Source organism: Garra rufa, chromosome 12, assembly GCF_049309525.1.
Source record: "Garra rufa chromosome 12, GarRuf1.0, whole genome shotgun sequence".
Lineage (NCBI taxonomy): Eukaryota > Metazoa > Chordata > Actinopteri > Cypriniformes > Cyprinidae > Garra > Garra rufa.
The window spans coordinates 27,879,814-27,907,656 of NC_133372.1; the positions used below are offsets into that span (position 1 = coordinate 27,879,814).

At 40.1% G+C, this 27,843-nt stretch overlaps 2 protein-coding genes across 2 annotated transcripts in view; one reads left to right on the forward strand and one right to left on the reverse strand.

Moving 5' to 3' along the window:
• Window positions 1-590: 590 nt before the first annotated feature.
• Window positions 591-27,843, forward strand: part of dock7 (dedicator of cytokinesis 7) — a 70,235-nt gene continuing 42,982 nt past the window's right edge. Inside the window, exons 1-14 of the mRNA XM_073852550.1 lie at window positions 591-706; window positions 5,886-5,988; window positions 6,156-6,331; window positions 6,969-7,037; window positions 14,300-14,429; window positions 14,556-14,768; window positions 14,851-14,936; window positions 15,021-15,087; window positions 18,427-18,576; window positions 19,153-19,233; window positions 19,324-19,486; window positions 20,721-20,863; window positions 21,020-21,113; window positions 21,197-21,359. Coding sequence (XP_073708651.1) covers window positions 669-706; window positions 5,886-5,988; window positions 6,156-6,331; window positions 6,969-7,037; window positions 14,300-14,429; window positions 14,556-14,768; window positions 14,851-14,936; window positions 15,021-15,087; window positions 18,427-18,576; window positions 19,153-19,233; window positions 19,324-19,486; window positions 20,721-20,863; window positions 21,020-21,113; window positions 21,197-21,359 — 1,676 coding nt within the window. The 5' untranslated portion in view covers window positions 591-668. The remainder of the gene's footprint in view (window positions 707-5,885; window positions 5,989-6,155; window positions 6,332-6,968; window positions 7,038-14,299; window positions 14,430-14,555; window positions 14,769-14,850; window positions 14,937-15,020; window positions 15,088-18,426; window positions 18,577-19,152; window positions 19,234-19,323; window positions 19,487-20,720; window positions 20,864-21,019; window positions 21,114-21,196; window positions 21,360-27,843) is intronic.
• On the reverse strand, window positions 23,204-27,783 carry angptl3 (angiopoietin-like 3). Its single transcript, XM_073851869.1, has 7 exons — window positions 27,165-27,783; window positions 26,851-26,961; window positions 26,102-26,219; window positions 25,904-26,017; window positions 25,643-25,738; window positions 24,313-24,585; window positions 23,204-24,230 (listed from the first exon to the last, which is right to left on the reverse strand). The coding sequence occupies exons 1-7, from the start codon at window positions 27,672-27,674 to the stop codon at window positions 24,055-24,057; spliced, it is 1,398 nt and encodes a 465-aa protein (XP_073707970.1). The 5' UTR covers window positions 27,675-27,783; the 3' UTR covers window positions 23,204-24,054.

The following is a 27,843-nucleotide window of genomic DNA, read 5'->3' on the forward strand; positions in this document are numbered from 1 at the left end:
AATTGGTTCACAAAAAGTTCACAGTGTCGAAAGATTGATGTTTTTCAAATATCTTTATAAATCCTAGACTTAATTGCAGTCTGGTTTAATTATCAAATGCAATAAATACGTTTATTCTCTTCTTTATAAGCATTATTTTGCTTTTTACTTAGTATTATATAGGCTATTATTCATAATCAGAAGAGTCAAAATTAAACACCCACTATTACACACCACAAAATGTTTATACACCGATAAAGCTGTCATTATCTACAAATTACACGATTGGTGGAAGTCGTAACGGATGCATTTCACACTTTTCGCTACAAAGATAGCTTCCTGGAATAGAGCCCTCTATTGTGCACACAGGATATGAATCACTGGGAAGACTCCAACCCACCATCCCAAAAGACTGGTGTGCGTTTATTTCTCCGACTTTACGGTACGTTCTCCTCTCTTGTGCGTCTGGAACGCGTTATATTTTCCCAACCGTATTCGACAAATCCCGCCCCTGACCCGCTCTCTGTTTATTATGGTTACTACGGCTTTATGAGTGACTTCTCAACTGTCCAATCACAGGGTTACTTTAGGCGTCAGGAGGTGGGGCTTGTCGAAATACGGGTACGGGTGGGGAAAGGAATATCGCGGCTGGAGTGCTTGAGTTACTCGAGCACTCAGCGGCTACAGTCATGGCTGAGCGCCGCGCCTTTGCCCAGAAAATCAGCAGGTAAGGATATCTAACGCACCTCCAAGCTATTGCGTTTAATTACATTCTCCCCGCGCGTTGCGACCGTTCTTTGTCTGCTGCCTGATGCAGTTGGCGAGCGCGCCAGTCTTTCCCAAATAAGGCCTAGGCGTTGAGTTAGCTGGAGCAGACGCTGAGTTTAAATGCTGTGTCTTAAAACCTAGGGGGTTGTCTACCTAGGCAACACGTTTAGGTATAATAAGCGCGTTTGGAATGCTGTCTAGATAGACAGCTTACTAGGTTTTGAGACGCATCCATAGAGATGCCCGAGTGACCCACCCTAAGCTGCAAGACAGCAGTATGATGCCTTTGTGCTTCTGTGCATTAAAAACAGTCTTTATCCCTGGGTTTATAATCCATAAATGCGACTTTTGTTAAATCCAACTAGGGGTTTAACGATGCAGACTAGGCTGAATCAATGAAATGCGGTATTTAGGGTTTGTGAGGCGATGGCTTGACATACTGACACATCATGAGATGTTATGCTGTCAGTATGCAATCATATGGTATATATTAGTATTGTAGTCATATAACATGTATAGTGCACCCACGGCTTTGATTACAACTTAAACTTCTAACTTAGACTTAAATACTGTAAACAAAGGCTGGAGATCATGAATAATAATTATGCATAATCATTTCTGGTGTATTATGGAAAACACCATCAGCTGACAAGTGTTCAGATGTTCTTGCATGATATTGATGATTTGCATTGCTGTAAAGCCATTAAAGACTAAGATCCAGAATGACTTGACACACAATGTATGATTAAATTCCAAGCAGTTACTTTTCACTGTGTTGACACTATGTGATTAATGTTTAGATCTGTTCAGATTTTGGCTAGTAGCCCACAATTTGTGGCGCAGGGACGCTGGGTTATAATAATAGACTATAATTAAGTCTCATCAATGGCTTAAAACATCTCTTTTCAGTTGAGGTTTCCTTTGTGATGTTAAGTCAGAGATTAAACCTCATGGATTTAAAAAAAGGAAGTGACCTTTTAGGCTCCCTGGTGGTTTCCACAGTCTTGGCATTTCCCAGATGCTTGAAAATGCTGTTGTCTTGTCTGTGACGTGTAATAGGATGATTAGATCAGTTCAATATAGACTTAGTGGCACCTGCAATCTTGATTCCATTCGTTACTTGCTGTTTAACCAAATAGAAAAACGTGTTTATTGACATGATCAAGGAAAATGCTGTGTTTTGTTTTATTCATAAGACAATATAGGTATTTCCCCTAGAAAAAGTCAATGTCTATCTAAATGTATTTTACACAGTCAAATCAAAACTGAAAGCTCTAAAACTCTTGAAGTTCCCCACTTTATTGAATGAAATATGCAAGCTTTTCTCGTAAGCCTGTTTCTCGTGGCTCTGTTTACTTAAGTGCAAGACGTTTTCGGAGATGTGTGAAATATGCACTGAAAGTCATGGTGTTAGCCGGTGCCTTGGTAAACAACACATCCGCGTGGGCTAATCATCTGTTCCCTCTTCAGGAATGTCCAGCCTAAATAAAGGTCCCAGAACCAACAAGGGCACAGGGGGTGGGGTTTTGTTTCAGAATATGTCATTCTAAATGTATTCTTAAAGAAATATGATTAGAGATATTGACCTGTATGCTATGGCACAACGAAGACATTCTGATAATGCTGTAAATTTGGTTCTTACTGTAGACAATGTGGCCCTGTTTCACAGACAGGGCTTAGACTAAACCAGGATTAGACCATAGTTCAATTAGGACATTTAAGAAATGTTTTATAAACTTGCTTAGATAAAAACATTACCAATGTGCATCTTGAGACAAAACAAAGGCATTGATATATTTTAAGATCAGTCAGTGCAAGACAGCAAGTTTCTTTCAGTTGAAACAGCTCAGATTTACATTTTAGTCTAGGATTAGGTTTAAGCCTTGTCTGTGAAACCGGGGGAATATGTCTTATGTCTCACTTGGGACGAAAAGGATTCAATAGATGAGACACATTGATTTCTTTCAAAGCTTGGAGGTATTTTTTCTATTTGTACTTTACAGGCCTGAAATTAAGGCTGTGAAAACTGAATAATAAGCTTAATATAGTAATAATAATATATTACAGTCTTTTTTTTGTTACTCTGGTCTATCTTTGTCTGTCTAACCTATTGGAAGGGCTTATGTGTATTTTGGTATGACCCTGCAGAGCCTAGTCTCATTACAAGATTTGTGAATATGTTTTTGTGCTGACTTTTCCTGCTAGATTACAGGTGTGATTTGTGCATGGTCATTGTACATGATTAGTTTACTCCAAAATTAAAATTTCATGATAATTTACTCACTCCTATGCCATCCAAGATGTTCATGTCTTTCTTTCTTCAGTAAAAAGAAATTAAGGTTTTCGAGGAAAACATTTCAGGATTTTTCTCCATATAGTGGACTTCAATGGGGTCCAAATTGCAGTTTCAATGCATCTTCAAAACATTTAATTTATTTTCACCTGAAGAAAGACATTTACATCTTGGATGACATGGGGGTGAGTAAATTATCAGAAAATTTAAAATCAGTACTTTGTTCAGTACAATACTTTGACGGATATTTCCAATACCATAAACTAAAACTGTCAAATTAATGAAAAATGTAGAAAGTAGTGGCCACAATTATTTTTTTGAACCCAGTTTGCTCTATTAGTGTGTGTCATAGATTGATGTTCTTTTCAGAAGTCTGGGCCAAAAAAAAGATCTTTTGCTAAAAAGACTTTGGCTATATTTGGAATATCATACTACTTGTACCATTTTAGCAGTGAGCAGTTTGTATACTGTACGCAATATGGTTGGAGTTTTCTGTATGCTTGGAATACCTGGAATGCGTACTGCTGTACTGTACTTATCAAACTATTTTCAGTGGGGTGAATAATCTGGACATAATATCAAGTCTTTCTTGACTCACTTGTTTGTTCATGTTAATAAAGGTTTTTCACATACAAAAATGTGAAATAACTAGTGGTGGGCATAGATTAATTTTTTTAATCTAGATTAATCTCACTGTAATCTTGGAATTAATCTAGATTAATGTAGATTAAAACGGCTAATTTGAATTCTGCCGAAGGCATTCAGAATATGTGTGCTACCCAAATAATGACTAAAAGTAAGTCTTTGAGAATGGGTTTCTCAAGCCAGGTGGCGCAATGGACCAGGGGCTCATCTCCTGTTTCGTAAATGCATCACAAACTGCTTGATAATTGCATTTACAACACAATTAACTATACAAACTTGTGTGACCAACTATTCCTACACTGCATGTACTTCTGCGTAAAAGGCTGCGTGACGTGCGCGTTGCAGTTAAATACACAGACGCGCACGGGCATGGATATCTGCGTGCATAGTCTTCGGTTAAACTGCGTTGCTTTTAGAAGCGTTTAATGTCTTTATTTCGGGATTATCAAAGTAAATTATAACTCAAATTTGAGATTTTCACTGGGGCACGTGCCCCAGTAAAAAGGGTCTAGCAAAGCCCCTGCCCTGAAGCAAACCCGGCGGCTTCATAGCTGCATTCATGTTAGCAAATCACGTTTGATATAATTGCTGATATCAAGAAGTCATATCCCTAGAAGGAATAAAAGTCACAACGGCTTGCAATAGGCATACACACAGGTTCGAAGACTCGTTCTCGCCCCCTACAGTGCAATTCTGCTAGATATACATCCGCGCTAAACTAACAAGGTTAAAGTCATCTTATCTTGCCTGGTATAGACCCATCTCCCAACCCAACATTGAGAATAGATATTTTTTTTTATCGCCCGATAAGAGTCTCACGTTAACGCAGCATGTTAACGCAGATAACAGCCCACCACTAGAAATAACCATATTTATTTTCTATGTGATGATTCGTTGGCACTGAATTAAAAATGATGCAATGTAGTGAGGTTATTTGACAACAATGTTGTACACATTTGATTTATCATTGCATACAGCATTCTGTATACCATTCAAAAGTTTGGGGTTGGTATGATTTTGAAAGGCTGCATGTATTTGATTAAAAATACAGTAAAAACACAGAAAGTTAAATGTATTATTAGAAATTATGTTTTCTATTATATTTTGAATTTTACTGAATTTGCAGCTAATACTCCAGTCTTTGGTGTCAAATGATCCTTATTCTAACATTTTCCCCTTCTAATTTTCTAGACTGTTTTAATGGTTAAAAAAAAAATCAATCAAAAAGCATGTCTAATTGATTGAAATCATGAAATGAAAACAACCAGTTTATTGAAAGTTTAACAGAAATTACATTTGAATTACATTTTAAGGCCCTGTGAAATACGCTTAATTGTTTTTCTCATAATCAGTTTTATTTTTACCAAATTCTGTGTATTCCATTAATTTTCTGGATTACAGTTTCATTAAATTTTAATAATGAAAAGCCTCTAATTAGTTAACGTTATAAAATAATTTATTGTTAATTTTTATTATTATTTATTTATTTATTTTAGAAAGACTGCGTTGTATATTTACATTGTTCTGGTAAATAAATACTGGTAAATCATTTTTCTAGTAAATATTTAATTTTATTGTTAGTAGTAGTACTATCATTACATTAAGTAATATATTTCTGTCACAGTTTCTTCAAGTTAAACCACATTTTTATTTTGACAGGTTGCTGTGAACACCTTTAGTTTGTGTTTGTATGTGACGTAACGATAGTTACGAAAGGAAATGGTGAAATGCTCCTAAAGTGTACTTCATATTGAGGCGACAGAGGCTAAAAAAACACCACAAGCGTCATGTGTGTAGTAAACGAAACCAACGTCTGCACCATTCATTTACACAGACACACAGAACATGCAGGATTCATATTTAAATACCATTTTTGCAGCTCAATATTCATAGACACTAGTCCATATCACATTTTGATAAAAGTGTACTGACCTACTTTTGATTTATTCATCCAAAATTTGACAATTTACACGACATTCCGGATTATACAGTAAATTCCATTTTTATGACTGGATTCCATGATTCCGTCATGGGGCCCTATGATCTCAAACTTTTGAACAGTACTGTTTATAGTAACTGAGTATTTCACTCTGAACATAACCTTTGTTGTTATTTGCACAGAGTGAGATGACAGTCAGGTCAATGGAGTCTCTTCTGGTTTGTGTTATAATGCCGTCTACGCTGTCTTGTTGTTCTCCAGGACTGTAGCGGCTGAAGTCAGAAAGCAGATTGCTGGTCAGTACGGAGGCTCGCCTCAACTTCTCAAAAACCTCAGTGTGGGAGGGAATGCAACTAGCAATGCTGTAAGTACCACATTTCAAAGAGAATATACTTTTTGCTGTGAAATCTAAGAGATTGACACTTCAAAGAGTGTTTACCACAAGCCCTTCAGTGCAATGCTGTCTTTCTTTAAAAATAGCACAATAATCTCACATTCTCTTTCTGTTCCCCTTTGGATTTCTCCCTACAGATTCCTCTAACAGAGGCTGTAGAGCCAGTGGATTTTGAAGAGTATTTGATAACACACCCTCCCCTCATAGAGTCAGGACCTCTGAGAGATCTGATCGAGTTTCCTCCAGATGATATTGAAGTGCTTTACACGCCAAGAGAGTGCCGAACTCTTGGCCAGGCTGTGCCTGAGGAGGGGTAAGTGTGTTCATGGTGGATTGTTTCGAAGAATGAGGCATGCGTTAGTATGTCAGTTTTATAATCCATGCTGTTATTATCTCAATAGTCATTTAGGCCTAAACCCTTTTTTTGGGGTTTTAAATAAATGTATGTGACCATGGACCACAAAACCAATCTAAGTAGCACGGGTATATTTGTAGCAGTAGCCAAAAATACACTGTATGAGTCAAATGATTTTTCTTTTATGCCAAAAATCATTAGCATATTAGGTAAAGATCATGTTCCATGAAGATATTTTATACATTTCCTTCTATAAATATATCAAAACTTAATTTTTGATTAGTAATATGCATTGCTAAGAACTTCATTTGGACAACTTTAAAGTGTTTTTTTTTTATATTTGGATTTTTTTTCGCATCCTCATATTTCAGATTTTCAAATATTGTCCTATCCTAACAAACAATGCATCGAAAGAAGCTTATTTATTCAGCTTGATGATAAATCTTAATTTAAAAAAATGTACCCTTATGACTGGTTTTGTGGTCTAGGTCACATATTGTTTGAACATAAATAGTAGTATTTATTTATTATTATGGTACGCAGGCATACTGATCTAACATATTTTACTTGTTCCTCCTCTTAAATAATTTTCCAGTGAGAACGATCCACACGTCAGAGACTGCATCCGGTCTTACACTGAGGACTGGGCCGTCTTTAACCGCAAGTATGATGCTTGACAGATTTCCTCCTTACATCTGTTCTCTCTTTAGAATTCATGCAGCCTTTTTCTCCTGATACATGGGTTTTTAAATATGGAAAATGAGTTGAGCTGAAAGCGTTACGTTCTTAGTGCCTCTTGGTATCTGCAACACTGTCTGTGGATTTCTGCAGGCACAAATTTCGTGTGGGCCTCCTCATAAATGACAAAGAGGAATTCAAGTGCATTTTGCCTACAGTCTTTCTCCAGTATGCTGCTTTTATAATACTTTTCACTGGGACTTTTAATTCTGCTCTGGAGGCAAACTCAAGCAGCTTCAGAGATATTTATAGGGCCTTCGTAAGTTACTGTGAATCTGTTACTTTCGTTATTCTTAATTGATAAGCCCAAACTTATCCTGAGATTCTTGACTGAGATCATTTAATGGTTGTTTTTGTAACCATGGATAGTAATCCAAACATATACTGAGTATTATTACCCAGTCATTGTGAGAAAAGTAAATGGAAGTGAAGTAATTACTGTCATTATGGTTGAAAGTTTAGCTTAAGCCTAAACTTTCACATATAATTGTGTGAACTGATTTTATGTCATTTTATTCATCATTGACAAAGCACCACAGAACTGAATTTTAGCATTACTATGTCAAATACTCATTACATAAAGTAATGCTTAAAAGTGAGTAGTGACTTATTTTAATTAGTTATTACTTATTTAACACATACAGTCAAGCCCAAAATTATTCATACCCCTGGCAAATTCAGACTTAATGTTACTTTTATTAAACCAATAAGCAAGTTTTTTTTTTGACCGGAAATGACACAGGCTTTTCCCAAAAGATAATAAGACAATGTACAAGAGGCATCATTGTGGAAAAAAATATTTCTCAGCTTTTATGTACATTTGAACAAAAAGGGGCATGTCCAAAATTATTCATACCCTTTGCAAACTGTCACAGTCTATGGGAAAATCCAAAGTTCTATACCGTTCCAAATAGTCCAAGCTGTTCTAAAGCATCCTAATTGCCCTGATTCATTGAGAACAGCTGTTTTAATCAACTCAACAGGTGAAAAACAAAAGCTCTCTGCTGTTGGTTTGTGGACAGTCATGGCTAAGACAAAGGAGCTCACTAAGGACCTGCGGCTGCGCATTGTGGCTGCTCACAAGTCAGGAAAGGGCTATAAGACCATATCTAAATGTTTTGAAGTTCCAGTGGCTACAGTGCAAAGTATTATTAAAAAATCCAAGACGTACTGTGAAAAATCTCAGAGGACGTGGTCGGAAGCCAAAAGTGACACCTGTGCTGGCCAGGAGGATAGTGAGAAAGGTAAAAAAAAGAATCCAAGGATCATCACCAAGGCCATCCTGATGAATCTGGGCTCTGCTGGTGGCAACATCTCAAGGCAGACAGTCCAACGGACACTGCACAGCGCTGGGTTCCATGGACACAGACCAAGGAGGACATCACTTCTCCAGATAAGGCACACAAAAGCCAGCTTGGCCTTTGCAAATGCTCATCTGGACAAAGAAGACTTCTGGTCTTCTGTTTTATGGTCAGATGAAACAAAAATTTAATTGTTTGGCCACAATGATGTAGCCTTCATTTGGCGTAAAAAAGGAGAAGCCTTCAACCCTAAGAACACCATCCCCACTGTCAATAATTTTGGACATTCCACTTTTTGTTCAAATGTAAATAAAAGATGAGTTTATTAATTAATTATCATAATCATTATTTTTTTTCCCACAATAATGCCTCTTGTAAATCGTCTTATCTTCTGGGAGACGTCTGTGTCATTTCTAATAATAATAAAAAAAACTTGCTGGTTTGGATGGAACATTTAATCAATTTATAAGTGTCTTTTTACATACTGGTAATTGTTATGAAGCAGACGGGACAAGAAGGTAAGTGTTATACAAAAGGTGTTTTATTTATACAAGCAGCAGTGCCGGAGGTGAATGGTGAGTTCGTGAAGGTGAGCAAGACTTGAAGTGATGAATACTGAGCTGGATGGTAACGTGAAGAGAGTAACAGGTCCTTTCCGTTTTAGGTGGCGAGACTGGAGGATTCCAAGAACGAAAGCCAGAGGGGTTCAGAGAGTTCGTGGATCCACCACCCTCCGCTGACGCGGAAGTCAGCTTACGGCCACACACCGCTAATGACAGGATACTGAGAAGACACAGAGGACTGGCGCTTGGAAGACTGGAACGAGACAGAGATAAGGTAAGTACAATTGGGTAAGTAATCTCGATAGTGATACTCGCCAAGAGTTACTGGAAGTCCGCTTTCTCTGGAACGAGCCCGGACAATGAGTGGTGTGTGGAGAGTGTCTTTTATGTGCTGGTGATGATTACGTGCAGGTGTTCATTAATCAATATTCAGGTGACGGTGATCTGGGAGTGATTGTGGGTGCAGAACCTGACCAATCCGTGACACTACCCCCCTCCCCAGGGCCCGCTCCTGAGGGCCGAAGTCTCTTGCGCCGTGGTGGTCTACCTCGTCCTCGGGGTGCAGGGAACTCAGGATGACTAGCGTGGAACTCCTCAGTGAGCGTGGGATCTAGAATATCATCTCTTGGGACCCATGACCTCTCCTCTGGTCCATAACCCTCCCAGTCAACCAGGTACTCGAGTAGACCACCACGACGACGAGACCGGAGAATCTCCCGGACGGAGTAGACGGCTCCATCTTCCAGCATGAGGGGGGGAGGAGGTTCTTCTTCGTGGTCAGGTTCTGTGGAGAGAGTGAGAGGTGGATGAAATGGTTTCAGTAGTGAGACATGGAAGGTGGGGTGAATGCGATATTCAGGTGGGAGTTGAAGCCTGTAGGTGACGGGGTTGACCTGTTCCAGGATGTTGAAGGGACCAACAAACCTGGGACTTAATTTCTTGGAGGGCAGTCGCAGACGGATATCTCGAGTGGAAAGCCACACTTGATCGCCTGGCCTGAATTCTGGGGCTGGGGCCCTCCTCCGATCCGCGAAGGCTTTCTGTCTGCGTACTGCCCTCTGTAGGTGGTGGTGTGCTTCGTCCCAGACCCTCTCGCTCTCCCGGAACCAGAGATCCACTGCGGGGACCTCAGATGGTTCACCATTCCAGGGAAATAGCGGTGGTTGGAATCCGAGAACGCACTGGAATGGTGTGAGGCCGGTGGACGGTTGCCGCAGTGAATTTTGGGCATACTCTGCCCAGCCCAGGAACTGGTTCCAGGAGTTCTGGTGGTTGTGGCAGAAGGTCCGGAGGAACCGCCCCACTTCCTGGATTTTCCTCTCCGTCTGGCCATTGGACTGCGGATGATAGCCAGAGGAGAGGCTGACGGTCACACCTAGGAGACGGAAGAAGGATTTCCATAGACGGGAGATAAACTGAGGACCGCGGTCCGATACAATATCCTCAGGTATTCCATACTGACGGAAGACGTGATTGAACAGGAGTTGGGCTGCTTCAAAGGCAGTGGGTAGTCCTTTCAGGGGCAGTAACTTGCAGAACTTGGAGAATCGATCCACTATAACAAAGATGCAGGTGTTTTCATCCGATGCTGGTAAGTCCGTCATAAAATCCACTCCCAGGTGTGACCAGGGGCGGTTCGGGATTGGCAAGGGATGGAGTTTACCTGCGGGCAAATGCCTGGGACTTTTGGACATGGCACACTCCTTGCACCCCTGGATGAACCGCTGCACATCCCTTGCCATCCCAGGCCACCAGAAGCGCTCGGATAGCAGCGAGAGGGTGTTGTTGGTCCCGGGATGTCCAGTGCCCAGGGAAGTGTGGATGGAGCGAATGAGATCTACCCGTTGTGTCCTAGGAATGTAACGTCGATCAGGAGGGCAGCCCGGCGGAGGGCGAGGAGCAGGAGTAGCGACACTAGGGGGAGCAGACCATTCGATGGGGTTGATGAAGATGTCTTGTGGGAGGATATTGCTGGGAGGTTCAGTGGAATCAGTGGAGTCGTGGATTCTAGACAGGGCATCTGCTCTTATATTTTTTGGACCGGGACGATAGGAGATGGAGAAGTGGAACCTTGAAAAGAACAGTGCCCACCTGGCCTGACGTGGGCACAGCCTTTTTGCATCACGGAGGTATTGGAGGTTTTTATGATCTGTGAGTACCAGGAAAGGATGATTGGCTCCCTCCAACCAGTGTCGCCACTCCTCCAGGGCGAGCTTGATGGCGAGAAGTTCCCGGTTGCCGATGTCATAGTTCTTCTCCGCCGGGCTGAACTTCCGGGAGAAGTAGGCACATGGATGGAGTAAACGTGGAGTTCCGTGATGTTGGGAGAGAACCGCTCCGACTCCCGAGGTTGATGCATCCACCTCCACCACGAAAGGAAGGTCTGGATCTGGATGGCGCAGAATAGGAGTCTGGGTGAAGGCGTCCTTGAGGGATTGGAAGGCTGCGGCGGCTTCGGGGTTCCAGGTAAGTTTGGTTGGTTTTCCTTTGAGTAGGTTGGTTAATGGAGTTGTGATGATACTATAACCTTGAATGAAACGGCGGTAGAAATTAGCAAAACCGAGGAATCTCTGGAGTTCTTTGACAGAAGAGGGTTTTGGCCAGGACATGACAGATGACACCTTCCTCTCGTCCATACGAATACCCTCACGGTCGATGATGTATCCCAGGAATTGAACGGATGGAAGGTGGAATGAACATTTTTCTGCTTTCAAGAAGAGTTGGTGTTCCCTGAGTTTCTGGAGGACCTCCGCAACGTGGTGGATGTGTTCAGTCTCACTCCGGGAGTAGATGAGGATATCGTCAATGTAGACAATTACTGACCGATGGAGAAACTCCCGGAGGACTTCATGCATGAAGTTTTGGAATACGGAAGGGGCGTTGACCAGGCCATAGGGCATGACGCAATACTCATAGTGGCCTGTAGGGGTCACGAAGGCCGTCTTCCACTCATCCCCCTTCCGTATTCTCACCAGATTGTAAGCGCTGCGGAGGTCCAATTTCGTGAAGATGGTGGCTGACCGGAGTTGTTCGAGGGCCGCTGGGACGAGAGGAAGGGGATATTTGAACTTGACTGTGGCTTGATTCAGGATGCGGTAGTCAATACACGGCCGCAGCCCTCCATCCTTTTTCGCCACGAAAAAGAAGCTGGATGCAGCGGGAGAAGTGGAGGGACGAATGTATCCTTGCTGGAGAGCCTCGTGAATATACTCCTCCATGGCCTTAGTCTCCGGAAGTGACAACGGGTAGATCCTTCCTCTGGGCAAAGGAGCATCAGGAATCAGGTCTATGGCGCAGTCCCATGGCCGATGGGGAGGTAGCTGGGAAGCTCTCTTGGGGCAGAAGACGTCCTGGAAAGAGGAGTAGGTATCCGGAACCTCGGTGGATCGTTGCTCCAAAGGGCTCTCGATGGATGTGGCGCAGACAGGAATGGGTCTTGGTATAGGGCGTGGAGCTTCTGGAAAGCACTCTGGAAAACAGTCATGACCCCACCGGATTACCTCTCCATTGCCCCAAGAGATGATGGGATTGTGCTTCACCAGCCACGGGCGCCCCAAGATGATGTCCATGGTGGCCCCCTCCAGAACCAGAAGTTGGATGAGTTCTTGGTGAAGAGCTCCTATCTGAAGTTGGATGGATTGGCATTTACGATGGATACGGGGTCGTGCTGTGATAGAACGTGTTATGGGTTGAATCTGGTAGACGCTCGACGAAGCTTCGGTTCGGAGCTGTAACTGGCGACAGAGGCTCCCCGAGATGAAGTTTCCCGCTGACCCGGAGTCGATGAGAGCGTGGGCTATGACAGAAGATGTGGAGGTAGTTAACTGAACACATGTAGACAGAGGATACATCTTTTCAACTTCGGATTGGATGACACTCACCGCGGTAGGAACAGGACGAAGGGGGCATTTCATCCGAACATGCCCACTGGCTCCACAATAGAGACACAGACCCCGGGTCAGCCTTCTCTGTCGCTCAGCGGATGATAGTCTACCAGATTCAAGTATCATCGGCTCTGGTTCTGGAGGGCTGGCGGTCTCCACTGGGCGGAGGAGTGCATTAGGAGAGACATCGGAGAGAGTCTGATATGATTGCATGCGGTCAGAACATCTGATGGATTGCTGTATGAAACGCTCCAGACCCATAGCGTCATCCAACGCAGCTAGTTGGAGGCGAAGACGGGGTTCGAGCCCGAGACGATAGGTGGTCAGCAACGACCGCTCGTTCCATCCACTGGCAGCGGCTAGGGTTCGAAACCGTAAAGCATACTCATGAGTGGACATCGATCCTTGTGATAAGTGATAGAGCTGCTCACCCGCTGATACTTCCCCGTCTGTACGGTTGAACACTTCTTTGAAGTGATTGATGAATGCCTGGATGGAACGAGTGGTCGGCCCGCTTTGCTGCCACATCGATTCGGCCCACTTCAAAGCTGGTCCTGTGAGAAGAGAGGTGATAAACGCTATTTTAGACTGGTCTGTAGGATAGAGCGCTGGTTGCATAGTAAAGACAAGAGAACATTGCAGTAGAAATCCATTGCACTCCTCCGCCCCGCCAGCGTAGGGCGCTGGTCGGGCCATGGGACTGGATGGTGGTTCCGAAGAAGTGCATGGAGGTACGGGTGCCGGTGGTGCGGAAGAGGTGACAGATGGGGATGACAACAAAACCTTCCGCAGATTATCCACCAGTTCCTGGAATGGATCCTGAGCACTCATGCTGCTTACTGTTATGGTCCGGGCTTCTGTTATGAAGCAGACGGGACAAGAAGGTAAGTGTTATACAAAAGGTGTTTTATTTATACAAGCAGCAGTGCCGGAGGTGAATGGTGAGTTCGTGAAGGTGAGCAAGACTTGAAGTGATGAATACTGAGCTGGATGGTAACGTGAAGAGAGTAACAGGTCCTTTCCGTTTTAGGTGGCGAGACTGGAGGATTCCAAGAACGAAAGCCAGAGGGGTTCAGAGAGTTCGTGGATCCACCACCCTCCGCTGACGCGGAAGTCAGCTTACGGCCACACACCGCTAATGACAGGATACTGAGAAGACACAGAGGACTGGCGCTTGGAAGACTGGAACGAGACAGAGATAAGGTAAGTACAATTGGGTAAGTAATCTCGATAGTGATACTCGCCAAGAGTTACTGGAAGTCCGCTTTCTCTGGAACGAGCCCGGACAATGAGTGGTGTGTGGAGAGTGTCTTTTATGTGCTGGTGATGATTACGTGCAGGTGTTCATTAATCAATATTCAGGTGACGGTGATCTGGGAGTGATTGTGGGTGCAGAACCTGACCAATCCGTGACAGTAATAAAGTCTTTTGAATGCACAGGTACCACAAGTTGGGCACCGCGTTTAATCCCAACACTTTGGATAAGCAGAAGGAGAGGCAGAGAGGTTTACCCAAACAGGTTTTTGAGTCTGATGAGTTGCCAGACCACAGCAGCTATCAGGATGATCAGGTAAATCTGTCTTTGCTACTGTTGCATTGCGTGTTATGTAAAGATTTTTTAAGCCCAGTTGAATGATTGCACAATATACCAGTGAGTTTCATTTTGAATATAAACTCTGACTTTTGCTTGACACAGGATGATCTGAAACGAAGGTCTATGTCAATTGATGACACTCCACGTGGCAGCTGGGCTTGCAGTATATTTGACCTGAAGAACTCTCAACCTGATGCTCTGCTGCCTCATCTTCTGGATCGAGTACCCAATGAGGAAATCGACCGCCACAATGAGGACCAGCGCAAGTCAAACCGTCACAGAGAGCTCTTTGCACTGCATCCTGCTTTGGATGAGGTAGAGATATTTTGTTTCAATGTTTTAAATATTGTGTCTAAAGACACGGATTACCCAAAACACTTTTTTTTTTCTCATGTAGGAAGAACCCATTGAGCGCCACTGTGTGCCTGATGTTCCAAAAGAACATTTTGGTCAAAGGCTTCTTGTCAAGTGCTTGTCCTTGAAGTAAGTGGGAAATAGCTTTTGTGGACTGAAATGTAAATGTAATGGCTACAATGTTGCTGATATGATTCTCTTCTTCCTTTAAAGGTTTGAGATAGAAATTGAGCCAATATTTGCAAGTTTGGCCTTATATGATGTCAAAGAAAAGAAGAAGGTGAGCTGCTATAATTTCCTGTGTGATGTAGTGTTAAAATTTGTAGAAATTTAACATAATAAATATGAATTAATGCACTGTTAATGTGAATTATGGTGTCGTAAAAATAGACACAGCTTTTTCCCTTTTTAAATTGTGTCTTTTAAAATTACATTTACAGTTAAGGTCAAAAGTTTACATAAAACTTGAAGAATCTGTATAATGTTAATTGTTTTACCAAAATAAGTAAAAATTATTTAGTACTAACCTGAATAATACATTTAGCATAAAATATGTTTACATAGTTCATGAGAAAATAGTAGTTGAATTCATAACAATGACCCTGTTCAAAAGTTTACATACCCTTGATTCTTAATACTGTGTTGTTACCTGAATGATCCACAGCTGATAGTTGTTCATGAGTCCCTTGTTTGTCCTGAAAAGTCAAACAACTGTTCTTCAGGAAAATCCTCAAGGTCCCACAAATTCTTTGGTTTTTCAGCATTTTGTATGTGTATTTGTGTATTTAAACCCTTTCCATAAATGACTGTATGATTTTGAGATCTATCTTTTACCTCCGTGAAGTTGGCACCCCATAAAAAGAAATAATGACCAAAACTATGCCATTCGTTAGTGCTACGTTTGTGCTGATTTGTGCCGCAAAAACGAACGTTTGTGCTGGTTTGTTGTTTAAGATATTAAACATTATTTTTTTGACCGTATGACGTCACTTTCCACCCCATGTTGTCCAAATCGCTCCAAACCGGCGCAGTTCGTTGTGCTCGATTTGTGCCCGTTTGTGCCGTTAAAATAAACACTGTATCTGTTTTCCTTCCCTAGATATAACCAAAATATTTTCGGGGCTGTGACGTCACTCTCCACCCCAGTTCCTCTAAATCACACAAAACTGGTGTCATTCGTTTGTGCTCGATTTGTGCCCGTTTGTGCCGTTGAAATGAACGTCAAATATATTTCCATTTCTTAGAAATAACAAAACAATTCGGGGCAGTGACGTCACTCTCCACCCCATGTCGTCCAAATCTTTCCAAACCGGTGCCGTTCGTTTGTGCTCGATTTGTGCCCGTTTGTGCCGTTAAAACAAACCTGGTATCTCCGAGCCCTTCTTAAATATAATGGGGGAAAATACTTGTTTGGGACTGTTAGGTAACTCTCCACCCCATATCGTCTAAATCTAGAATATCTAGAAATCGAAATAAAAGGAAAAATAACGAATATAAACGAATAATAAAAAAATATTACGGAAAAAATAGGATCAGTTAATGGACAAGATTGTGGGATGCATAAAATATTTCTTGTAGGGCCATTTTATTTGATGCACTTTATTTATTCATGATAAACTTTTGAATGCTCTCTACGTCGCGCACAGACAGCATCGCCTATTGTTAATATAATAATTTAATATTGTATTAATTTCTAGAATAATTGATACAATCATTTAACTCAAAATAAAATACTAATAAACCTATCTAATCGGGGGTACTATGGTCACGCAGGTTTGTTTATGTACTTAACTCGTGGCCTCGAGAAATGCATGTCGTTCCCTCATCGTTGCATCTATCGTCTCACGACATAAGGATGTCGTTCCCACGAATTAATATCTCGTGGCCACGACATAATATCAAAGAGTATAGAAGTACTGTAGACGCACCGGGTTGAGGCGATTTGGACTGGTTCTATTTGTAATTCACTGACCCATTCATAAAAACAGTTCTTCCTTCCAGATTGAATCAGCCGTGTTTCATACCTCCATTGAATAAATGACTTACGACTCACTCATTAAAACAGGAGCATGCTGTCATCTATTGGCAATTTAGTTTCACATTCAAAAGTGTCATTGTATTTTTTTCTGTAATTTCATGTTTCTGTTCTAATTTCTTTTTTATTATTATTATTAATCTCATAATATTATTTATACACTGTAAGTGCAGTGTAAATCTGCAGGAGCTCCGTGTAAAATATGCTATAAAACACCCTGCTTGTTTATTTCAAAGGAAGAGAATTAGATGCAATGTTTATTTTAGCGGCACAAACGGGCACAAATCGAGCACAAACGAATGGCACCTTTTGGCTAGATTTAGACGATATGGGGTGGAGAGTTACCTAACAGTCCCAAACAAGTATTTTCCCCCATTATATTTAAGAAGGGCTCGGAGATACCAGGTTTGTTTTAACGGCACAAACGGGCACAAATCGAGCACAAACGAACGGCACCGGTTTGGAAAGATTTGGACGACATGGGGTGGAGAGTGACGTCACTGCCCCGAATTGTTTTTGTTATTTCTAAGAAATGGAAATATATTTGACGTTCATTTCAACGGCACAAACGGGCACAAATCGAGCACAAACGAATGACACCAGTTTTGTGTGATTTAGAGGAACTGGGGTGGAGAGTGACGTCACAGCCCCGAAAATATTTTGGTTATATCTAGGGAAGGAAAACAGATACAGTGTTTATTTTAACGGCACAAACGGGCACAAATCGAGCACAAACGAACTGCGCCGGTTTGGAGCGATTTGGACAACATGGGGTGGAAAGTGACGTCATACGGTCAAAAAAAATAATGTTTAATATCTTAAACAACAAACCAGCACAAACGTTCGTTTTTGCGGCACAAATCAGCACAAACGTAGCACTAACGAATGGCATAGTTTTGGTCATTATTTCTTTTTATGGGGTGCCAACTTCACGGAGGTCTATCTTTTCACTCTGAGGACAGCTGAGGGACTCATACGCAACTATTACAGAAGGGTCAAACGCTCACTGATGCTCCAGAAGGAAAAACAATGCATTAAGAGCTGGGGTGAAAACTATTTTGTCTTTTGGGAAACGTAAGTATCTTCTGTAGCATCTGAAGGGCACAACGAAATGAAAAAATATATGATTTTTAGGCAAAATAAGAAAAGTTCACATCTTCATTCTGTTCAAAAGTTTACACCCCTGGCTCTTAATGCATCTTTTTTTCTTCTGGAGCATAAGTGAGCATTTAAACCTCTTGTGGACTATATGTAAACATCTTTTATGTGAAATATCTTATTCAGTTCAGTACTAAATAAAAATAGCATGCATTTTGTATGAACCCTCTTATTTTGGTAAAATAATTTACATTTTGAAGATTCTGCAAGGTGTATGTAAACTTTTAACCAACTATATAAAACAAAATTTGATGAGAATAAATTTAGATTTTACAGATACATTTATGTGTAATGGAAATGTCACATGACGTTAGTAACTGATTTCAACACTAGAGGGTAGTAGTTAGCTGTTCTAAGATTTTAGTCGTTCCTCATCACTTCCGCTGACATTGATGTATCCTAACATTCTCCTCTCTTCATCCTCAGATATCAGAGAACTTTTACTTTGATTTGAACTCTGAGCAAACAAAGGCCATGCTGCGACCGCACATCCCATCTGCTGCTATCTCTACACTGGCCCGCTCTGCTGTCTTTTCAATCACCTACCCTTCTCAAGACGTCTTCCTTGTTATCAAGGTTGGATACATTGTTCAGCATCCTTCCTAACATTTAGAAACTTATTCATGAAACATAAGCAGAATATATTTTGTTCTTTTGAATGCTGTTAATCAATAAATCCAGGAGGGAAAAGTAACATGATTTCCAAAAAATAAGATTTCTTGAGCACCAAATCAACATTAGAATAGTTTCTGAATCAAGATTCTGTCATTAATTACTCACCCTAATGTCGTTCCAAACCTGTAAGATCTTTGGAACACAAATTAAGATTTTTTTCATGAAAAGGGAGCTTCTGACCCTGCATAGACAGCAATGCAAGTACCACAATCAAGGCCCAGAAAGGTAGTAAGGACATCAATGAAATAGTCCACCTGACATCAGCAGTTCCACCGTAAATTTATGAAGCTACAAGAATTTTGTTCTCTGTGTCAGTCTTTGATGTGCGTTGTACAAGAGTACCACGACGCACATTTTGTGCACAAAAGGTATTCTTGTAGCTTCATAAAATTACTGTTAAACCACTGATTTAAATGTTTTGATTAGTGTTGACTGAAAGCAGTGCTATCATTGCTCATTTGCACTGTTTGCTTTCAGCTTGAGAAGGTGCTACAGCAGGGAGACATTGGAGAGTGTGCTGAGCCCTACATGGTCTTTAAGGAGTCAGATGCTGCCAAAGTAAGCCGTTCATAAACAGTTTATACATCAGCTTCTGGTAGAATTCAGTCCAGCATGGTGACTTATATTTTTTCTTCTCTTGTACCACAGAATAAGGAAAAGCTTGAGAAGTTGCGCAGTCAGTCTGAACAGTTCTGCCAGCGACTAGGGCGTTATCGGATGCCCTTTGCCTGGACGGCCATACACCTCATGAACATAGTGAACAGTGCCGGCAGTCTAGAGAGAGACACAGAGCTGGAGATGGGGCTGTCAGGTGAGTCTTTAAATGCCACACATGGTTGTGCATATTTACCTTGTACTTGTGTAGTTTGAAATTATTCTTCGGAACAACATTTTAATGTGTGATGAAGTAAGACTTGAAGGAGTAGTTAATTTTCAGAACAAAAATTTACAGATAATGTACTCACCTCCTTGTCATCCAAGATGTTCATGTCTGTCTTCAGTCGTAAGGAAATTGTTTTTTGAGTAAAACATTTCAAAATTTCTCTCCATATAATGGACTTCTATGGTGCCCCCAGGTTTGAACTTGAGCTGAGGAAAAAAGGGTCTTATCTAGCAAAATGATGGGTTATTTTCTAAAAAAAATAATTTATATACTTTTTAATCTCAAATTCTCGTCGTCTAGCTCGGCAAGACGAGCGTTTAAGATTAAAAAAGTATATAAGTTGTAAATGTTTTTTGAAAATAACCGATCATTTCGCTAGATAAGACCCTTCTTCCTCGGCTGGGATCATTTAGAGCCCTTTAAAGCTGCATTTAAACTGAATTTTGGAAGTTCAAACTCAGGGGCACCATAGAAGTCCATTATATGGAGAGAAATCCTGAAATGTTTTCCTCAAAAAACACCATTTCTTTACAACTGAAGAAAGAAAGACATGAACATCTTGGATGATAAGGGAGGTGAGTACATTATCTGTACATTTTGTTCTGAAAGTCAACTACTCCTTTAAAGGGATAGTTCACCCAAAAATTAAAATTCTGTCAATAATTACTCACTCTCATGTCGTTCCAAACCTGTAAGACCTTCATTCATCTTCAGAATACAAATTAAGGTATTTTTTATTAAATCTGAGAGCTTTCTGACCCTGCCTAGACAGCAACGCAACTACGACGTTCAAGTACCAGAAAGGTGGTAAGTCCACCAATAGTCCATGTGACATCAGTAGTTCAACTGTAATTTTTAGTCCTTACTACCTTTCTGGGTCTTGAACGTGTCAGTTGCACTGGTGTCTATGCAGAATCAGAAAGCTCTTAGATTTGATCAAAAATATCTTAATTTGTGTTCTGAAGATAAACAAAGGTCTTATGGGTTTGGAATGACACAAGGGTAAGTAATTAATGACAGAAATTTTATTTTTGGGTGAAGTGTCCCTTTAAGACTGAAGTAAGACTAGTCACATATCTAATTTTTGCTCTTTATGCCATACCACAGCATTGTATCTGATCGTATAGTACTGAAGTTTTAACTCTTTGTCACCATTACACAGAACGGAAAGGCTCATGGTCCGAACGGAGGAACTCTAGTATTGTGGGACGTCGTTCGCTTGAGAGAACCACCAGCGGAGATGAATCATGCAGTCTGACTAGCTTCAGACCAGCCACCCTGACGGTCACCAACTTCTTCAAACAGGTCACGCTGTTATTCACAAAACAAAACATCCCAATATTGATCTTGTTCATAGAAAGTTGACTGTCCTCCAGTTACCGGTCATTGCATAGGGCAGACCGCTAAAGCTAACAAATCCTTCTGCTTTTGACATTTTAATATATTTTATTAATATATTAGGAAGGAGATCGACTAAGTGATGAAGATCTCTACAAATTCCTAGCCGATATGAGGCGCCCATCCTCTGTGCTGCGTAGACTGAGGCCCATTACAGGTACAGAACTTTTTTTGACATGTTTATGCAATAGATTTTGGCCTTATTAACATTTATGTAACTTATTTACTAACTGCCCTTAGCCCAGCTGAAGATCGACATCTCTCCAGCCCCCGAGAACCCTCACTATTGCCTGACACCTGATCTACTCCAAGTTAAGCCTTACCCAGACAGTCGAGTGCGGCCAACAAAAGAGATGCTGGAGTTCCCTGCCAGGGACGTTTATGTGCCCAACACCACTTACAGGTATGATTGTCTAGATCAGTAATTCTTGACCTTTTCGACTCCAACATTGTCCACAACAATATTCAAAGACACCCTAAAAGGTAACAAACACTGTTTCCGAGTACAAGCCTCCACTACATTTCAAGTGAGACTTCAAATGTAGACTTTATATGTGTAGCACTTGTATTTATAGCACACATTTAAAGGAATAGTTCACACAAACATGAAAATTCTGTCTTTAATTACTCAGCCTCATGTCGTTCCAAATGGGTAAGACCTTTGTTCACCCTCAGAACACAAATTAAGATATTTTTGATGAAATCTGAGAGCTTTCTGACCTTGCATAGACTAGATCCACGTTCAGTGCACAGAAAGGTCGTTAGGACGTTGTTAAAATAGTCCATGTGACATCAGTGGTTTAACCGTGATGTTATGAAGCTACGTGAATACTTTTTGTGTGCAAAGAAAACAAAAATAATAACTTTATTTAATGGTTGACCCACTGATTTCACTTATATTAAGTCCATATAAGATTTAATTGCACTTTCAATTAAAAAAAGGCGATAACCAAAGCATACTATTTATGAGGAATCTGCCTTACTGTATGATCTAACCCCGCTATTTAAGGTTATTAATTTAGTCAAGGTTGACCAGACAAAGATGCTTATCCTCTGTATGTTGACATAACCTGTAATTCAGAGGGCATGTTTGTCCATTCTCAGCCTGGGCCAACTTTGTTATCTGCCTCCGGACACGCCGCACAGTCAGCCTTGATTCGGGTGGTGCTGACTGGGCAGATTGAAACATGATTTACTGCCGACAACATTCATGTTCTGGATTTATCACACTGGTCACGCCTGTCGTATATGCAGGTCATATAACATTGATTGATTTCCCCACGCAAGTTGAGCTTGATCTTCCTGCTGGATTATTTATTTATTATCAGTTAAATTAATTTTTTCCTCCCCCATGAACTCAGTAGTGCCTAACCATCTGGAGACTGGTTTATTTCAGTTATGTGAGCCTGAGGTGAAGTTGTTCATGTACAGTTTTCTTTGTTGAGAAGATATTCCTCAAATTTGTTTTAATTATGCAGTGAAATGTACATTTATTACCACAAAAAAAAAAGTTGCCATGTGAGTCCAAGTATAGTTTGAACTTTAAGTCTCACCTGAGTGCTGTTATGAAAGCCCATTTTTGCCATGGAATTAAAAAAAAAGAAAAAAAGTAAAACAAAAAAAAGTAATTGTGACTTTTTTTCTAACAGTTCTGACATATTTCTTGCAAATGCAAGATACAAACTCGCAATTCTGACTTTTTTTTTTTAACAACTGCGTGATATAAACCTGCAATTGCGAGGAATAAAGTCAGAATTGTGAGATGCAAACTCTCAAATGAGATTTTCTTTCTCACAATTTCAAGTTTATATCTCACAATTCTGACATTCTTTCTCTGTATAGCGTTATATAAAGTCAGAATTCTGACTTTTTTTCTTAACTCGAAATTTTTTTTTTTTTTAAACTTTGTGATATAAACGCAATTGCGAGAAATAAGGTCAGAATTGTTAGATGCAAACTCGCTATTCAGATTTTTTTCGTACAATTTTGAGTTTATATCTCACAATTCTGACATTGTTTCTCATAGTTGCGTTATGTAAACTCAGAATTCTGACTTTTCTCAGAATTGTGAGATGTAAACTTGCAGTTATAAGTTATAAAGTCCAATTTTATGGGGTAAAAAGACAGACTTTTTACAACTGGGAGTTTATATCTCACAATTCTGACTTTTGTGTGTTATAAAGTCAGAATTGCAAGGCAATTCATTTTTTTTATTTTTTATTCAGTGGCATGTACGGGCTTCCATAGTGAGTGTCTAATTTACAGAAAGATTTTTATTTTTGCCTTATGTAAATGTGTTGCTATAAATATAATGCACTGGACTACCATTGAGAAACATTGTGTAAACTAAATATATACAGTACAGCTGAGTATGTACAAAGCATAACCAAGAGTCAATATGACTCAGTAACAGAAAGAGACATGCAAAAGATCCAACTTCAACCATAACAGAACATTTGGTAACACTTTGTAATAATTTTCAATGTCAAAATTACAAATATGTGAACATAATATAATATAAAGTAATATAATATAATGTTAAACATTGTAGTCATAATCTAATGAAAGTTACTATAAAGTGTTACCCATTGCTTTTCTAATGTTGTACATTTGTGTAAATTGCTTAAATACTTAAACTTAACAGTAAAGTTAACATACAGTATGTGAAATGATGTTGAGAAGCTCTATAGTTGAATGCAATTCAGTTCAAAAATAATATCAATATAGTCTACAAACTTATTGTTAATTCCTGTTGACTCTTGATAATAACATGCATCAGATCCTGTTCCAGAGGTTTGATCCATCATGTGATTATGCCATTTTAACCTATTCAATATTAGGATTTTTTTAAACAACTTTTCTTGATCAGCAAGCTGCAAGTTGATGACCTATGAAGATTTCGAACTAACACATGCATGTTGCAATACCCCTTTGGCTTGGTTTTTACCCTCTACCAGAGTCAATGACCTGTTACAGTTGCATCATTCAGTTTCTGCTGTCTGTAGAGAAAGTGAAAAGCGTTGTTGGCCAGTGTCTGCTGCTGGCGTGACCTCTCTGATTGATTCTGAATTACCCAATGGAGAGTGTAGGGTCAGGGATTATTGAATCTGGGTTGATGGTCTGATTGTGATCTTTGTGGATTTGAGAGTATAGGAGCTTCCTTTGGCTGGCCTCCAGTAGATTCCTTTCCTGCGCTGGTGTCGAGTCCTCGACCTCATCCAGGCATATCTCCCGTTTAAGTTGGTGTCCCCACATGCATCAAACCACCAGCCTCCTGAAACCAGCAAACAATTAATATTTCGGGGATATTCGATTATATATTGAGGGATATTAAATATCTTGATCGTGTGATATACCTGTGTAGTTGCGGGCGCAGTTAGACTCATCATGATTATCGTTATCTCTGTCCTTGGTTGAGAACTTCATGCCCGTGTGGTTGCTCATGGCATCAGGCAGATCTCCAGACAGAAGTGCCACGTGAAGAGCGTAATCAGATGCTGGACCTTTCAGAGTGAATGTGTACTCTATGAATCTCTTTTCCTCCTTCAAGTCTTCCAGTTCGATGTGTAAAATGTATTGTCCTTGTTGAGCAATAGAATAAATCTTCGCCAAGCCAAGCCAGAACTCTTCTGTAAAACAAGGATATTTCCACTTAGTTCTTGTCTGCATTTTAGTACAGAAGCATAAGCTGTTCATAAATTATCCAAGCGGTTTCTTTTTAAAAAATCATTGTAAACTCAGAGAATTGGATTGTAGCTTTTAAAAGTGACATATCATGAAAATCTGACTTTTTTCATGTTTAAGTGCCATAATCGAGTCCCAAATGCATCTATCAACCCAGAAAACATGAAAAAGGACAACCTAATAACTTCGTTTTGGAAAGCCTTTCTCAGCAAGCATGTGAAACAACAAGCCTCTAAGATTTCACTCCCCCTGTGACGTAGGAAGCGGATCTTATTATAATATTACTGCCCATTAATCTGCACATTTCCACCCAAGGCACCACCTAATCTTTTTTTTTTTTAGATTTATTTTTGGCATTTTTGCCTTTATTATGATAGGACAGATCAGAATTGACAGGAAGCGAAGTGGGAGAGAGATAGGGAGCGGGGTCGGGAAAGGTCCTCGAGTCGGGATTCGAACACGGGACGCCCGGAGCGCAACGGCGCTGTATGTCGGCGTGCTGCCCATAAGGTTATCGGCGCCGACAGCACCACATAATCTAAAATAAACGTGATTTCTTTCCCAGCTAATTATCCTCACAGACGTAACTGACTTTTTTGTAACTTGTGTGTTTTTAACATAAACTTGTGTGTATTTGACAGTTTAAGCACAACAAGACATGGACGAGTTTAGTACTTACATGCCACATATGACAGATGTTTTTGTGTGGTTGTTTTAGATGTGTGCATTCAGAAAACCGTATATCAGAAATTTAAACTAACACTGCTTTAAAACGAATATTTCAGTGCGATAGACAAAACCAAACAGATGTTTTTTTAGCAGAGTATCTGAGGCACAAACTGTAAAGGCACAGTTCTAATCTGGAATCTTCACAGAAACTTCACAGACATATTCTGGGGACACCAGCGACTTATATTAATGAGTGTAAAATGGGACATAATAGGTCTACTTTAAAAGCACAGTTGGAGTGGTAAAGAATGAAACTCAAAAGGGCATACTTACTTTCCAGTTTACCAAATCCAAATTCGTATTTTTCCCAAGACTGGTCAAAATCAACAGAACCGTCCTCCCTCCTTTGAATGACTGTGGCTGCACCATCTTAAAATAAAGAGTAAAAAGTAAAGAGAATCTTGTATTCAGTTGGATAAGAAAGCTGATAAAGGCAAAACCTGAGTTTCTTGAGCCCTTTGTGTGTACTTGTCACGGCTTTTGTAACCAATATCAATAGAAAGTCTGATTAAATGTACATTATTGGTCTCTTACCTGCACTTATCTCGCAGTAAACATAGAAAGGCTCAGATTGATTAGGTTTGATTGGGTAAATTCCACTGGTCCTCTGGCCTCTTTTGAACACATCACTGCAATCCTTTGGAAAGTCTGTCCAGCAAAACACGCAGTTGATGATTTTGGATTTATTAAAGCAACAATTTAAGTTGCTAATTGAATTTGTGCTGTTCTTACCATCTGTTTCTGCAGTTCCATTGGTGGAGTTCATTGTTAAGTAACGAAAAGGGTCGGGCATTTCTGGATTTACATCCAGAGGTTTTTCAACTGTGTCTTGAATAGAGTCATAGTTCAGCTGAAATATAAAAAATGAATACTTCTTTTCATCACATGCAAATAAATCCAGGAGAGTTAAGGTCATTGCACACCAAATCAATTATTTTGTATGCGGTTTTTTCATATTCATCAATTTTTAACAAACAAAGCTCAAAATGCTTGCTGCGGATGTATAAAAGTGGAAAATTTGACCTGATTTTGAATTTTTTTTTTTTTATGACAGATAAAAGTTTTGGAGGCAGTGTGTAAACGTGATTGACACAACTTGAGGTCGTATTTTATTTTTAACATGCAAAAATTTGAGAATGAGAATTTCTGAAACGCTGTGCAAAGACCTTTACACTGATAATCACTTTAAATTCAATCAATATTCAATATTTTATATTCAGTAGAATTTCTAATCACTTGACATTGACATGATCAAAATTAAATCAAATTGTATTTGTATAAATACATTTTATAATGAATTAAATATAGAAAATATTTTGTTAGCTAGAAATTGCAGTCTCTATAAGATCCGTAAATGTAAATTCATTTGTCAAAGATATGGGGCTTTTAATTAAAAATCATTTGAATGATAAATTCAAAGTTCATAATCATAAATTTAAAATGAAAATAACATGAAATACTATAGAAAGAGGGATGTATACCTTATCTTCAAGACTCTTAATTTTGGTCTTCTGGTAATTAAGCTGATCATGTTGCTCTTTAACAGATTTAAGTAGATCTGTAATGGTTCTTTCTTGTGTTTCAATCACATCCTGCAATAGACAAGTTGTTAATGCTGTAAATGCATAACTGGATTCAACCGGAACAGATCCTTGTACAGATATATGATCCATTTTATATTAATACTATATATTAAACCACTTTTAGACATGAATTTTAAAATTAGTATAATGAAGCCTAATTGGAGTTTGGATCATTTACAATAACAGTTCCGAATTGACCATACTGGACTTACCTTCAAAGCAGTGATCTCTTGAATTTGCTCCAGCGGCATCATGCTCTGAGACAATCCTTTTAGTTTCTCCTCCAACCCACCAACCTTGCTATGCAACTGGCTTCTCTCTTGGAGGATGTTGTTGATTTTAGAGTTGATTTCCAAAGACAAGTTTCTGATCTCCTCATTATTGGCCTTCAAAAATATGGTTGTCTCCTTCAACTTCTCCTCTTCCTCTTTGATTTCACTGGTGACCACCGAGAGCTGGTAGAAGGAGCGATCAAAAATGTTGAGCTTCTGGAAGATGTCGTTGATTTGAGACTTAGTCTTGTGCACAAACTCTCGGAGGCTCTGGCCGAGCTGAAGCAGACCGTTAGCCAGGAGTCGTACATCATCTAACATGGCAAAGCGGGATCTAGTCTCAACTGGCGGTGCGGTGGCTAGAATAGGTTCCTCAGTGGGAGCTTTCCTCAGGTTAGCTGCGCTTGTTGTTGACAAGCTTAGCCAAAAAAGTAGGAAGATCAACATCATTTTAAATGGTTTTGAAGCAGACTTGTTTACTGCGTCAGTCTGTTCACAGCAGTCCGTCTTTGCTTGTTTCTTTTAGCCTCCCTTTCTTGCTACTCTTCTCATCTCCTACTCTGAGAACAGCGCCAAAAACAGCAGAGATTCCTTAAAATATATACAGCTAGGTTGAGAG

Coding starts and splice junctions, on each gene's coding strand:
- angptl3 (XM_073851869.1), bottom strand. CDS start 27,674: ATGATGTTGATCTTCCTACTTTTTTGGCTAAGCTTGTCAACAACAAGC. Junction 26,962..27,164: donor AAGAGATCACTGCTTTGAAG/GTAAGTCCAGTA, acceptor TGTCTATTGCAG/GATGTGATTGAAACACAAGA. Junction 26,018..26,101: donor TGGAACTGCAGAAACAGATG/GTAAGAACAGCA, acceptor TTTGCTGGACAG/ACTTTCCAAAGGATTGCAGT.